The sequence below is a fragment of the Condylura cristata genome, unplaced genomic scaffold (genome assembly GCF_000260355.1).
Source record: "Condylura cristata isolate star-nosed mole 26May11 unplaced genomic scaffold, ConCri1.0 scaffold00031, whole genome shotgun sequence".
In the NCBI taxonomy this organism is placed as follows: domain Eukaryota; kingdom Metazoa; phylum Chordata; class Mammalia; order Eulipotyphla; family Talpidae; genus Condylura; species Condylura cristata.
This window is the reverse complement of record NW_004567132.1, coordinates 25,119,831-25,134,238: the sequence shown is the minus strand read 5'-3', so window position 1 is coordinate 25,134,238 and position 14,408 is coordinate 25,119,831. Positions and strand designations below refer to the sequence as shown.

The 14,408-nt window shown below is 38.5% G+C and overlaps 1 protein-coding gene across 1 annotated transcript in view; it reads right to left on the bottom strand.

The window, feature by feature from the left end:
• KDM3A (lysine (K)-specific demethylase 3A) overlaps positions 1–14,408 on the bottom strand; it is a 45,323-nt gene that overhangs the window by 5,651 nt on the left and 25,264 nt on the right. The window contains exons 12-21 of the mRNA XM_004691605.2: positions 10,934–11,148; positions 9,244–9,396; positions 9,024–9,119; positions 8,554–8,681; positions 7,023–7,218; positions 6,128–6,300; positions 5,520–5,756; positions 4,127–4,298; positions 1,409–1,496; positions 594–724 (exon numbers count right to left, since the gene is read on the bottom strand). Coding sequence (XP_004691662.1) covers positions 594–724; positions 1,409–1,496; positions 4,127–4,298; positions 5,520–5,756; positions 6,128–6,300; positions 7,023–7,218; positions 8,554–8,681; positions 9,024–9,119; positions 9,244–9,396; positions 10,934–11,148 — 1,589 coding nt within the window. The remainder of the gene's footprint in view (positions 1–593; positions 725–1,408; positions 1,497–4,126; positions 4,299–5,519; positions 5,757–6,127; positions 6,301–7,022; positions 7,219–8,553; positions 8,682–9,023; positions 9,120–9,243; positions 9,397–10,933; positions 11,149–14,408) is intronic.

The window sequence follows — 14,408 nt, the reverse complement described above, 5'->3', positions numbered from 1 at the left end:
CTCACAACTGCCTACTTCAAATTTGATAAAATCAAGACCTACATAAAGGTCACAGTAATAATGATAAAAAGATGACTTGTCTTTAATGTAGAAAATAATCTCTATCCCAAGCAATCCTCTTTTGGAGAGTTTACTGAACCATATATCCAAACAACAACAGCCTAATAAATCAAAGGGTCCTTTCAATGCCAACTTAAGGATTGAACTTCCACCCTCTTAACACAGAACACTGCATTTAAGTGGAACAGCTGGAATGCTAACAACAGACCTAAATTCCTAACATTAACCCATTACAAATTATCACATCAAAATTTTTAAGCAACATACAGAATTTACAATGTTATGTGTAGAAAAAAGAATAAAGAACTGCATGTGAGCTATAACGCCAGCTATGAAAAGGAATAAACACAGCCAAGGGATGCAAGGAAATAAAAATAATTTTTTTCAAATGACTGATTTAAAAGGCACCTTTCAAATGCTGCAATGTTAAGCACTAAGATTATAAGTATTTTCTATTTCTCCCTGAAATACATTTTCTAAACACACTACTTGCTATATTTCCTTTATAATTTTTGAAAATGCCATTTCCTTACCATAAGCATTATACATCTTGGGACCCAGATCTGGCCTAACAAAGTAGTTTGGCAGCCTAGAGGCCAAGTTCAGTTTGCCATCTCGCCTTGTATACTCGGGTAGGGGAATGTTGGCCATCAGATCATCAAACCTAGAACAAGAGAACCAAGATTTATAAGATACACTCCCTTTTCTAATTCATCATGAGATTGGCTTTGTTCCTTCTGCACTGAAAGCAACAAGCTTATCTATACTCATAAAAGTGGACAGCTATCATTAACAGTTAACAGTCAGCATTAGAATTACAGTAATTATGTACAAGGAAGCCTTTCTCTCCTATACCACACGTATGTAACAAAATGACCTAGAATATTTCAAAGAGAAGTGATCAATAAATTCTAGGTTAGAAGTGATGCCTAGGGATTAGCTCTGCAGATCTTTTTCAATATTTGAGCTCCATCTACCAATTTGGGTGTTCTGTTGTTTAACACAGTGATATCACTATATCACACTGAAGCCTGCCACATCTGAGAACGTAGTGATACCACTATTACACTGAAACCTGCCAAATCTGATCTAATGCGGTTTTAAGATCAGTGCTTGCATATGTGAGTCAGCAACTCTGACAGAGCTCTAAGGTGGAAACATGGAATGAAAAGTCATTACAACTTCATTTTATATAAAAAGTGTCTCCAAAGACTACAGAGAGAAATGAGAAATCAGTGCCAGTAAACTATGGGATCTTGCACATTTCCCTAAAAACTTTTCTTGCCACCTCAAAGAACTTGTTTTACCAAGTCAAGCATAAAACTTCTCCACTGCTATGTAATCATACCTGGAAGGCATCATATCTCTAAAATCTTCACCTGGTGGCCAGTCCTTAAGTTTCAACACCATTGGCTCTTTTTCATTTTTCAAGCGGTCTAAAAAGCAACCAGAATAACTTAATGTTCCTAATGCACGAATATTAAAATGAATGGCAAACTAGCATTATATTCCTTAACAATGCAAATTTATTGATCTCTACAAAACTACATAACCTGATACGTTTAGTATGTAGTATTTTTCTTAATACTTCCCACCTGCCAATTTACAGCCATTTTATCTTACAGTGCCAAGAAAATCATTTATACCGAAGAGGTGTTCAAGAAGTAGCAAAATTAAGATCACCAACTAACTTGATGTCTTTTTTAGATGCTTACTGTTACTCATTCTTGGAGATTTTAATCACTCCCCTTTTTACCCAAAAGTGGTATTCTGATGATTATCTCATCCTAAAGAGTATTCTGGCAGAAGTGAATAGTTCCCCAAACATTCAACAGCAATGCAAGTCTAACAATCACAGTTTACTGAAGTCTGTGTAAAGCAGAAATAACATGTTTTACTCAAACAGATAAACCACCTGATTATGTTGTCTAGGAAAGCTGGGGCCAACAGTCCACTTCCCCTACCCAAGTTCATCGGGGTGTTACAAAGTGACTAACTTGGAACTGGAACCTGCATTTGACTTCAGAATTTGTACTTTTTTTTTAAAAGAAGATTGATTTCTTTATGCTTACAGAACTAGGGTACAGACCAGAGGTGTTGGTGGGTGAGAGGATTCACCAGAGAAAGAGTGGGAAGCACAACAGGCAGACAGACTGAAATACGCTGCTGAGGAGAGGTAGTGGGAAGGTCAGGAGAGATCTGCCACACCATCTGGGTCACCTCCCAGGCTGGGGATCGAACTCATGCCACAGTGGCTTCAAAGAGCTTCATAGTGCAGTGCTTTAACCTGCTGCATCACCAGGGAGGACCCCAGAATTTGTACTCGAGGACTAACATGTGTATGTTTTGGAGTCAACCAAGCACTACCCCACAACCAAGATTAAAAAGGTGTATATCCAGGGAGTAACAAAAACAGGAAAATGCTGGTTACACTGTATGTGTGAACAGCACATACAGTGTAGTGTCCTGGTTTTGAGTACAGCAGAATCATCAGTGTGGAAAAAGACAGGCTGTAGTGGTCGACTGTGGGCTGCTATTACCATCTATAGCAACAGATAATGAAGACATCTGAATTTCTCCAGAATAAAATTACGAAGCACATACATGCAACAAGTACAGTTGAGTCAGGATTTTAACCCATGCCAAACTGGAAAAAACACTGTAGGTCCTTCAGAGGCCCCTTTCAAAGAATTCACTACCCAAACAAAGCTTTCTTGAGGGCTTGCCTCAGCTGCAGAAAGCAGCCATAGGAGGTCATGTCCTTCCCAGCACAGTATCTGCAGACTGAAGGAGGAAGGGGGATCAAGGGCCTGCCATTTCCCACTTAAGTCCAGTATGACACAAGGGACAATACTGGGTCTAGTACTCCCTAGTAGTGTGGCTAAAGCTTTGTTGACTCTGCATTACACCTTATTCCAGTTCTTTCCCACTGCAACTTTTACTGCCTCCTCCTTCACTTATGTTCTCATTTCACAGAGGTTGACCCCAAACTTCACTTTAGAGTTAACTTGTGGAAAGCTCCATCACCCCTTATACAGGAAGTTGGCATTATTAAATCTAAAAAATCTGTTGCAAGTATAGGCTATAATCTCTAAGTGTAGGTAATAAAGATTAAAAAAAATTAAAGTATGTCTAAAAAGAAAGAGTGATGACTGAGTGAATCTGAATTACTGAGTCTAAAGAATATAATGTAAAACCCTCCAGTAGGGCTGGAGAGACATGGTGACCTGTGGCTATGCTGATGTGACCTGAAGGACCCAGCTCGGACTTGATGTTGCAAAGTTTACTGTCTGGCCAATCCACAGAACGGCCAAACTTCAACACCAAAACCTTCTTACTCCCACAACCCCCTTCCTCCCATTCTCCCCAACTCAGCTGAAGCAGACAGTGACTGGGCAATTCTGTGTTAAATGCATTCATATTTCTTGGCACCTTCAGGTCTACTCACCCCTGTTATTAAATAATAATTTTAAAAAATTTAAGCTTTTTAAAAAATAATGTAATAGTTTATTTTTATATCATTTTGTGCCTTTTTCCATCTCAGCTATAATCCCTGTGGGATTCCCATCACCAAATCACCCATGTGCCATCACCAGTGCACTCCCCCCACCATTTTTGATCTCATTCCCCACTCCACCCCCATAAAATGTCTCTGACATATAGTTGTTCAATATAATTAAAAATTTTTAGAAGAGGAAAAGATATATGAAGGTGAGATACACAAACTACCGGCCTTAAGTCACAAGCACGGGTTCTGCATTTGTCCACTGGGCACAAGTGGAAGCATGATGTTCCTATCGCAGGGTGGACATGGAGCCATCTGAAGAACAGATAACTGAAAGTTCCTCTCTTGCAGGAAATACAAAGTGAATTTACCACTATTTAAACCAAAGCAGAAGCTTTGTAAAAAGAAATGGGAAGGGATGAGATACTATTTTTAATCTCTAAAATCATGGGAAATGCAGTTGTTGCCCCTGACAGGCCTCAGACTCCTGCTATTTCCTGCACTCTCCTCCTCCTGCTGCTCTCATATCCTCAACCCTCTGAACAAGTCTTTCATACATACTTGGAACATCTTCAAATCCATCCCAGAAGTCTCCTACTGTGGCTCCTGTGATGATTTCATTGGTCCTACAATTAACGAGATCCACTTCCTGGTTTCCAAACTCTTTCCGAAAGGATTCAGGTTTCCAAAGTTCAGTGTTCAATTTATGATGCACTCCTGACACCATCACTGGCTAAAAGAAGAGAATGGAGACTTTAGCTTCTTGAACTCCCCCAGTTCTGTCCCCAGACCCATGGCACATCCTCAAACAGCTGTTGGTTTGTTTCTATGTGGCTGGTCTCCAACTCAGATCCCAAGTGACAGCTTAGTCTTAGGCTCCCTTATCATTTCTGTTTTCACCACTCATCTAGGACACGTACCCCTTGCTCCCAAACTGTTAGTAAACATTTAGGAACAAGGATGACACCTTCTCACTGAGACTCTTCATTCACAAAATACCAAAGTCAAGCCAGGGCCAGGCAGAAAATGTGAAGGAGAGAGAATGGCTGGTAGGGAGGCCCTTGCTGAAAGAGAACATTCAGTGCCACTAGCCTCCAGCCTATAGCTGCCAGGCAAGAACATGGACCAAGAGGTTACCAAGTCTTTTGATTATTTAAGAGAAACCAGGAATTTTTATCTTTGTGATACAGCAAGACCGAAACACTGAGAGTTCAATCTTTTAAAACCATTAAATAAGCAAATACTAAAAGTACTCAGGGTTGTAAAAAACCTTAAATCCATGTTATTTTTCTATATAGCAATTCCCCAAGACCTGGCTTTGCCAAGAATGAACTGTTCTTTAGTTCATACTCCACTCTGCCCAGAAGAGCAATCAAGATCCAGAAAGCAAAAATCAAAACAAGAAAGTAGGAGGTCAACAAAGGTATACATCTCCCAAGTTATCAACCAAAATGTAAGCTCAAACAATGCAGTCCTTTAAAGCAGGCCTCTTGGGAAACCACACACCAATTCTAAGATGGGACCACATGACTGTGGCCCACTTAAAATTACTTTAAATTTAAATTTATGGACATCATTTAACCTATAATTTTCTACCATTATTTTGTCTAATTCCCCAAACTCCATCAGCTTCTCAGTGATCCTCCCACTTCTGCTGAGGTTTATCATGAAACAATCACTGAGCTTAGAATGCTCTCATCAAAATTTCAGTGATGACTAGTCAGAAGCAATCAAATTCTTATTGGAAAAGGCAGCTCAGGAATGTGTACTGTAAAAAAATAAGACTCAAAGTCACACTCTTCCTTAATTACATTCATCCTAACAAGTGCAAAAACAGGAAAAAGAGAATAAATATATTAGTGATAACCAAGGGGGCAAAGGTGAAGTTTTCAGAAGTCTGCCCAAGGAACTGAAAACAGGGATCTGATCTGGACTGAGGAAGAAAGGCAATTACCTGTCCTTGTTTCCAGCACTCCCGAAATACATTCCAGTTGCTCTTGTTGTTGGGGTCTTGCAGGCATAGCAAGCGATTATCACATAGCCAGTAGTGAGGAGTGTCAAAGCCCAGAATGCTAGGCTTGATCGTTAGTCCTTGAGGCCTCTTAGGTAAATCAGAGGAAGTCTTATTTTGCACCAAAGATGCAAAGATGTCATCAAGGATTTTTGGTGTATTCTTGTGTCCACTTTCTGTCTAAAATTGAAAAAAAGAACACAATTCTTAAATTTGTGACTGTTTACCATCAGAAAACTCATTCCTATAATGGTAGGATAAGTAGTACATATCTAAAGTGTGGAAACCAGGGCCCCATATAGTTAAATGCCCCTTTCCCACTTGACATCATGACTCATATAAGTGGAAACAGGAGACAATGGCCCTGTCTAGGAGAACTATACCTCTGAGAAACTCAAATGCCAATGTCACAGCCTTCTATACCCACCAAGGACAGCATGGGATTCATATCTTCCTTTCTATTTTCTGCTTTAATTTCTCTCATCTCTTCTTGTCCTAACTATATTCACCTTTACAGAGTAGAGTACGAACAATAAAATATATATATATACCTTTCCTGTAGAAGAGTTCAAGAGATTTCGGAGGAAACCAGAATTATTGTTGCTCACAGGTGTCAAAATTGTGCTGTTAAAGGTATGGAGGACTGTGCTAGATTTGCTCAAAGGGGGTAAGGGTGGAAGGCATTTGATTTCATTCTTTAAAATTGGCATCACTGGTTGTTTTTCTAAAAACAAAAACAAAACATACAGATGGAAAAGCATTCTGGACGACAATTCCTTACTAGTCTTCTATTACCAGAATTACATTTGAATAAGGTTTGCATTCTGTGGGACCAAAATACTTTTTTGTTTGCCTCTCTGCAATAGTCAGGACTTCCAGTACAATGTTTAACCAAACAGCGGCAATGCTGGTGGGAATGCAAACTAGACCAACCCTTATGAAAAGCAGTCAGAAAGTATCTCAAAACATTAAATATGGCTCTTTATCCCAGTAATCCCACTCCTAGACATCTATCCCAAAATTTGGAAACATGAATTCAAAAGGTAATTTGTGCTCTGATGTTCACTGCAGCACTCTACAATATCCAAACTATGGAAACTATGTCATCCTGCCCCCCCCAAGAACAGATGAGTGGATTATGAAAATGTGGTATATACACAAAACGGAATACTACTCAGCAATCAAAAAAGATACACTTGTGTCATCTGTAGTGACATGGATGAAGCTTGAAGGGAGGATAATGCTAAGCAAAAAAAGCCAGGAGGAGAAAGGGAGCATGAGGGAAGGTTCTCTCTGGTACTGCATTCTGAAAATTCACGTGTCACAATGACCATTAGGGAGCCTCTACTTTCACTCCACACAACTTACTACTCTGTTCTCATTGCCACGTCCCACTGCACATAAACGGAAGTTCTCAGAACCCAGAGAAAAGCAGGAAACACTCACCCTTGTTTTCTTTGTTGACATTCCCACTGGTCAAATCAGCCAGCCAGTTTAAAGGAGATGTGCTGGCTGGACAGGTCGGTTTTATGCTGCTGGCTGGCTTGGAGGCAGCTTCTCCACCTGCAGCCACTGGCTCTAACACCGAAGGATTCTGTTGGAGCCCAACACCAAGAGTGGGTTTTTCTCCAGCTAAGGGAGTCTGGATTGAGTATAAGAGGAGAATTTTAAACAATATGAAAAAGTTTATTTCCTTTTTCTTACCTCTTGATTTAACAGTAAGAAATATCCTAAGCAACACCACCTAATAGCCCTGCACATAAATAGTTGTAGTACTCTCTTGTGATCAAGCTGGACTACAAGGTAGGAAAGACTTTTTTTTTTTTTTTTTAGCTCTTAGGCTTTACTAGTGAAAAAGACAAGAACTAAAATATAGCTAGACTTTCCTCCCTCTACCACTCATCAAATGCTCTTACATACCCCATCACACTCCAACTACCATGTTGCTTTAAAATGATTGTGATCACCTCTCTGGATATTGTAAACTCACCCTAGTATCCTAACAGGCACTAAAAACAGTGATGTTGAATGAATAAATGAGGTGATTAAGAAAAGTATAGCTGTGATTCCTGAAAAAAGCAGGATACAGAGAAAAGAAAATGCTATTTTGATTTAGCAGTTTATAATAGACTTTAAATATGATGAACAGGTCGAAGCCAAAACATAACCTGGAGGACAAAAAAAACTGTAAAGGATACACCGTTTAGTTTATTTTGCTGGGAGGCTGAGGGGGGGGGGGGGAGAGGAAACCTTGAAAATTCAGTTGTTCGAGTTTCTACATACTTAAGGAAAATGAATACTTAAATTGCTACTGTGGTCTTCACCCTCCCCCTTACATGTGATATACTTCTGTGAAGCCCAGTTATCAGAATCATCATCTACTACTGATGAGGAAGCTGAAGTACAGAAAATCAATTCACTTGAGACAGTTAAACCACTAGAAAGTGGCAGAAAAAGAATAAAAATTCAGTTTTGGCTCCAAAGATTATGCTACTTTTGACATCACGGCTTTATGAAAATACACATAATTTTATGATTTTAAACACAATGTGCAGTAACGATTGCTGGGGTGAAGGAGATGAGGGAGATAAGGGGGACGGTGGAGATACAGGGATGCACCAAGAAGAGGTACATGAGCACTAATGAACAATCTCTGTGGAAAATTTGTTATGATGGTACATGAAGTTCATCTCAAATATAAAATATATTTAGTTGATTTTTAAAGAACAGGTTTTTGTTTTTTTAAAAACAAAATTCAAACTTTGTAAATTACTAAAGAGGCTATATGCATGAGGTGCACAAACATACTATGAAAAGTGAGAATGGCCTCTGAATTATCACATGAAACATAAGTTATCTTTCCACTGACAACTGTTCCCCCACCCCTTTTTTTTTTCCCAAATACATTATTGAAATCCTTGAGTTATTTGAAAACAGACAATAACCTCAAGGATGGTGAATCTAGCATAAACAATACCTGTTTTATGTCTTCCTTAGTAGCTGGCTTTGAAAAGAGTCTGAACTGCCTGTTTGAACAGGGACAATTTGCCTTTATTCCCCATTTTGCTCTTACAGAATGCACAATGTCGCCAACATCATAGAGGGCTAAAAAAGGGCAGAGACAAACAAGGACATTAGGGACTTTGAGGTTAACATTACAAAGGAGAAGCTGGTATTTCCAAAAAGTTACTTTTTAGTAGCAGCATGAAGCTTACACACCCTTTCATCCTAACAGCCTTCCCCTAAGTGTACCAATTTTTTTTCCCTTCTGCAAAGCTATTAACAAGACCATGAAAAAGTTTTTGAGAAATTTAATACATTCTGGAAAATTTATGGTACAAACTAAAATAAAGTTAGCAAGTAATTAAAAACATAAAACTATAAAACCACTTCTTATTAGTTAACCAAAACAAGGGGGAAAGAAAATCATTGCACTGTATGATCTACCTTTTCCAGGAATGATCTGTGTAGGCATTAGGTTCTCTGGCTCATGTATCTGACTCTTCACACATCTTAGCCAAGAGAAAGTCTTGTAGGCAGCACCTGCAAATAACTGATTGTTAGTAATTGTTCCTCATGGACTCTGACTGTAACTCGTTCAGAAATCCATCAATCACAAATCAATAAAAGGCTTAATTTGTGTAAGAAGCCTGAAAGACAATCTCACCCTGTTGGCAATTTTTCCTCTTCATCCGGTAGCAATCCACACATACTCCAAACCCACACCGAGGACACACCCAATGCAGGTTGAAGATGGTGGTGTCACACACATCACACATTTCTCGAACACCTTTGACAGCTCGTTTCCAAGCAACCTGTCCTACAAAAATCAACAAATCACTTAGTCTTGGGGAAGAGAAGGCCTCTGAAATAAACACAAAGAAGGGGTAAAGGAATGGTATCATTTCTCCCCGTACTTGGAGTACCCCAGAACTCCTCTTCCACCCTCCCCCTTGGAGTCATGAAGCTATCCTGAATTCCCTCAGCATTCCCATCAGCTGGGCTTGCACTTCAGACCCACAACTCCCTACACTGAATAGTCAAGTGCAGTTTTACCCCACCTGAGGAGAATAAACTCCAAACAAGCAAAATCCTTGTTGGCTGAGCCTTCCCTCCTTGCCACCCCACCAAGAAGCTCTGCACATTGTTGGCATGTACAAGTACTGCTGAATAAAATCAATGAAAAAGCAGCAGAAGTTACTAAAGTTGGAGTTCAGATATTGGTATCTCACAGCAGTAGTTCTTCACCTTTCTGTAAACAACTCTGAACCTCTAAGTATTCCCTTAAAAGTCATGGCTCTAACAAGAATCATTTTTATCTAAGTTTGTTCCATTCTCAAGCCTAGAACTCAGTTCCTCAGACTCTGACTTAAAAGGCCTAGGGCAGAGTCTGCTGATTCCTATTTTCTCTGAAATGTAATCCTGTTTCAAAGAACTCTTGTCTTGGCCCTCCCAGGTGACCCAACGGGCTGGAGCACAGCACTGTAGAAGCCGGTTGCGCAGCCACTTAAGTCCAAGTTCAATCTCCCGCCCCGGAGGTGAGCCACATGGGGCGGCAGACCTCTCTGACCCACCCTTTGCTCCCCCCTCTGCAATGCACTTCATCACTCAGCCTGTTCTGTACCTACCCTCTACCTCTGGTGAATCCTTTCATCGCCCTGTACCTCTGTTCTGTACCCCAGTTCTGTATGCATAAATAAATAAACCTTTTAAAAAAAAGAACAACAAAAAAAGAACTCATCTTAAAAAAAACTAAGGCCTCATCCCCTTTTGGTGAGCGGGCATCACTGGCAGGGCTATGTAAATTGTACCATTACCTCACTTTTACCTTTCCTAACAACAAAAAAAGAGTTCTAGTTTTTTTTTTTTTATAACTTTTTTTTAAATTTTATTTCATTTATTCATACAGAACTGGGGTACAGGCCAGAGATGCGGAGGGTGAGAGGATTCACCAGAGACAGAGCGGGAAGCAGAACAGGCAGATCGACAAAGTACACTATTAAAGGGAGCAGCGGGCGGGTCAGGAGAGGTCTGCCTCGTCATGTGGTCACCTCCGGGACAGGCAGGGATCGAACTCATGCGGAAGTGGCTTTAGTTTCTCAGTGCAGTGCTTTAACCCGCTGCGCCACCAGGGAGGGCCCAAGAGTTCTAGTTTTTTAGTAATAACCCCAAAATAAATGGTGGCAGACTGATGGAAAAAAGCAGAATCTGTTTCAAAGGAAAAATGCAACTTCATTATACCAAAGTCATCTATATTTCTCAGTGAAAATGAATCCTGTCCCATTAGGATTTAGGTGTTATTTAGGAACAAAAATCAAGTCAGACTCAAAATCCTACCCCCTAAGAGATGCTCTTACTGTGTGGTTCAATAGTTGACATAGCTTCCTTTTCAGAAATCACCATCTGACAGAAGTGGTCTCCAATGTTGGCCAGGATATATTTTGCTGTATCCAAATCAGTTCCCACAACATTTTTGGTTAAAGGCAACCACAAACCAATTGCTTCACTATCATACTTGTTTGGGGTTAAGAAACCTTCTACCCGCAACACACCATGTTTGTTGAATTGTAACCTAGAGGAAATGAAGAGAGGAAAAGTGTTACATACACTCTCCAAATGATGTTTATTTTATAGCTACTATTTCCCAGTTTTCTACAGACTCCATAGCTAATTAAAGCAAACTGGAATTTGGCAACCTATCTATCAGTAGAAAGATTTGAAAAACCAAAAACCTGTCAAGTTTTTCCCCAAAAGAAAAACCAGAAAGGCCCATAGACACAGGATGGGGACAAAGTGGGAGAAAGAGTTGTGCTCTGCACTGGAACCAATAATACTGCCTCTCCAGGGACAGCTGAATCTGCCAGATCTGGAACTTAAAAGCAAGTATAGTCAGATATATACAGATCACTGCAAAAATAGATAACAGAAAAAAAAATCTAAACAGAGTCAAACTCAACTATTATCTTAGGAATAATGTTCAACAAAAGAAGGTTGCTAACCCTGGTCAGTCATTGAAGCCACACCCACAATGATCCATATATTCAGCACACATATGAATCCTGGCTGCAAATTTTTATGCAAGCTTCTGGAATGAGGAGCAGTAATGAATTGAGAACTTTTAAGGTAGAGTAAAAGGCAGAAAACTTCCCCAGTATTCTCTATCACAGTATCTTTGACACTTTTTTTCCTAAATTATGTTTTGAATTTTAAACACAATTATCATCATAGGCAAATCTAGCTGGAGAAAAAGAAGTAGATATAAAACACAGTGAATAGAATAGGAATCTTAATAGGAGTCAGAGGAAGCAGTGTTGACAAGTTTTGTCATGACTTCACGATAAAGACAGTAAACTTGGCTTTGTAGTAAAAGATGTTAGTAAGAGAAGACATGTCAAAAAAACAGAATTTCATACAAAAAGCAAGAAAAATCCAGGCATCTTGATCTCTTTACTAGGCTTGAAACAACAAAACTCTGTGTGAGCCCAGGGACAAATATAAAGTTGTATTTTGGAAAAACCATTTGTCCAAAAGAATATAAAGTGAACTGGAAGGATCGTGAGAGTTGCCTAACAAAGGCAAATTTATTTCAAGCAATCCCAAGAGAAATTTTAGTTTTATATTGATAACCCATATCAGTCATAATACTAAAGAAATTAATCTGAAATGTCAATTTAAATATATAGAACCTAGCAACCAAGCTTTATTGTTGAGAGCTAGCCCCCTTCTATTTTATCTTTAGGAGAATTTAATGAGAAACAAACTGGATAAGAAGCCAGAATCTTCACTTCTACACATCTGAGAAAATAACAAAAAATACACAGTGGGGAAACTCCTGTTAAAATTACAATATTCTTTAGAACAAGGAATGGAAAATTTGTGCAAGCTTCTCCATGCGTATTAATCAAGGGCACTTTCAAAGATATAAAATTGGGAAAACAACTGGAAGTCATAAAACCAATGACTTCTACATGGTTACAAAGGAACTCTTTTTAAAGAAATCTTTAATTGTATTCAAATAGAAGGAAAAGTAATAATCCCTTCCTTAAAATGCCTTTGCAACGTAAACTATATATAATCAATTTCTCTTATGGTTGGTTCAGACCTATCACAGCAGAGGAGTCATAATGAAATAATATCAAATAGGAATATATAGATCTAGGTAAGGCTTAACTTAAATTTTGCACTTTCTTCAAAAAGAGATACAAGTGTTTCTACAAATGCATATCCATCTTAACTGCTAATTACTTACTGAGGTTGGGTGGGGTAATTTTTTCTCCAGGTGAAAAATAGAATAGCTTTACTGAAAATTTATTATAACTCAGGCATTATTCAGAATATGTATTAATATAAATGTTAACATGTTGGCAGTTATCACATTCTTAATCCATCTCTCAAACACATTCTTTCTCTCTCAATCATACGGTCTTTCTATCATGGTACTTTTGAGCCAGGAATGAATGGGCAAAGTACTATCTAATAAATCTAGTTAAATAAAAAAGTCTGAATCTGAATATCACCAGTGCCAATATAATTTTGGTCTAAATTAGCTGTGCTCTTAATTCAGTTTATCAGCAATCTTTAACTGTAATAAAACTAAAGGGAAAAGGTAAATAAGAAAACATTAAAGCCGACATTTGTTCATGATCAGAACTTCTTGAATCTAAAAATATCTAGATTTCCAAACAAGTGAATATCTAAATAAATCAATAAACAGAACACTTCTCATTTATATATAATTATGAAAAAAGATAAGAATGCCTATCTTTATTCATTATAAAAGAATTAAAAGAAAATTTGGCTTTTAAAAAATATAATATAGGGCCTCCCTGATAGCACAGGAGATTAAAGCATAGCACTATGAAGCTATCCTCAGCCACTGCATCACCAGTTAGATCCCCAGGCAAGGAGGTGACCCACATGGCACAGCAGACCTCTTCTGTCTCTCCCGCTGCTCCCCTCAGCAGTGTATTGCAGTCAGTCTGCCTGTTCTGTTCCCCATTCGGTTTCTGGTGAATCCCTCCACTCCCACACTTCTGGACTGTACCCCAGTTCTTATATGCATAAATAAGTAAATCTTAAAAAAAATACAATGTAAAGATGAATGTTTTTGTTTCTAAATTTGAGGAAAAGTTTTTTTTTTTAAAGATATACTGCCTCCTGCTGGCAAAGGTATAAAGAACAGGAATGCTCAAACCCTCCCACTAGGCATGGCACAGGTTGCAATCTTCCTACAGGGCAATTTGGCAGAACATGTGTGTCATAACCTAAAAACACATACACCTTCTAATCTAATAATGCCACTTCCAGATATCCTTCCAAAGTAAATAATCAAAGATGTGAGCAGTAAGATGATCGTTTCTCCTTTATTTCTAGTGGCAGAAATAATCCTAACACCTGTAAGGGCATGAACATGAATAAACAAGCACTGTTATTTCAGGTTCTTACATAGTTAATTTCAAATTTTTTGAAGAAAAAAAGTAACTACCATGATCAAATGATTCCTTTTATGTACTGGGAAAAGCACTGTGAAAGAGTCAAAATACTGTATTTTAACCTATGTAATGTATAAACCAATGCTACTTTAATAAAAATTTATTAACAAAATACAACATAGATATACTAAGCAGGTATGCTTGCATGTACTTTATGACCATATAACACTAAAATGTACTGAATAGTTAACAGTATTTATCTGGACTGATCTTTCTGACTGAGCATTTTTCTATCTCAAAATGTAAGTTTTTTTTTTTAAAGATTTATTTATTCATATAGAACTGGGGTACAGGCCAGAGATGTGGAGGGTGAGAGGATTCACCAGAGACAGAGTGGGGA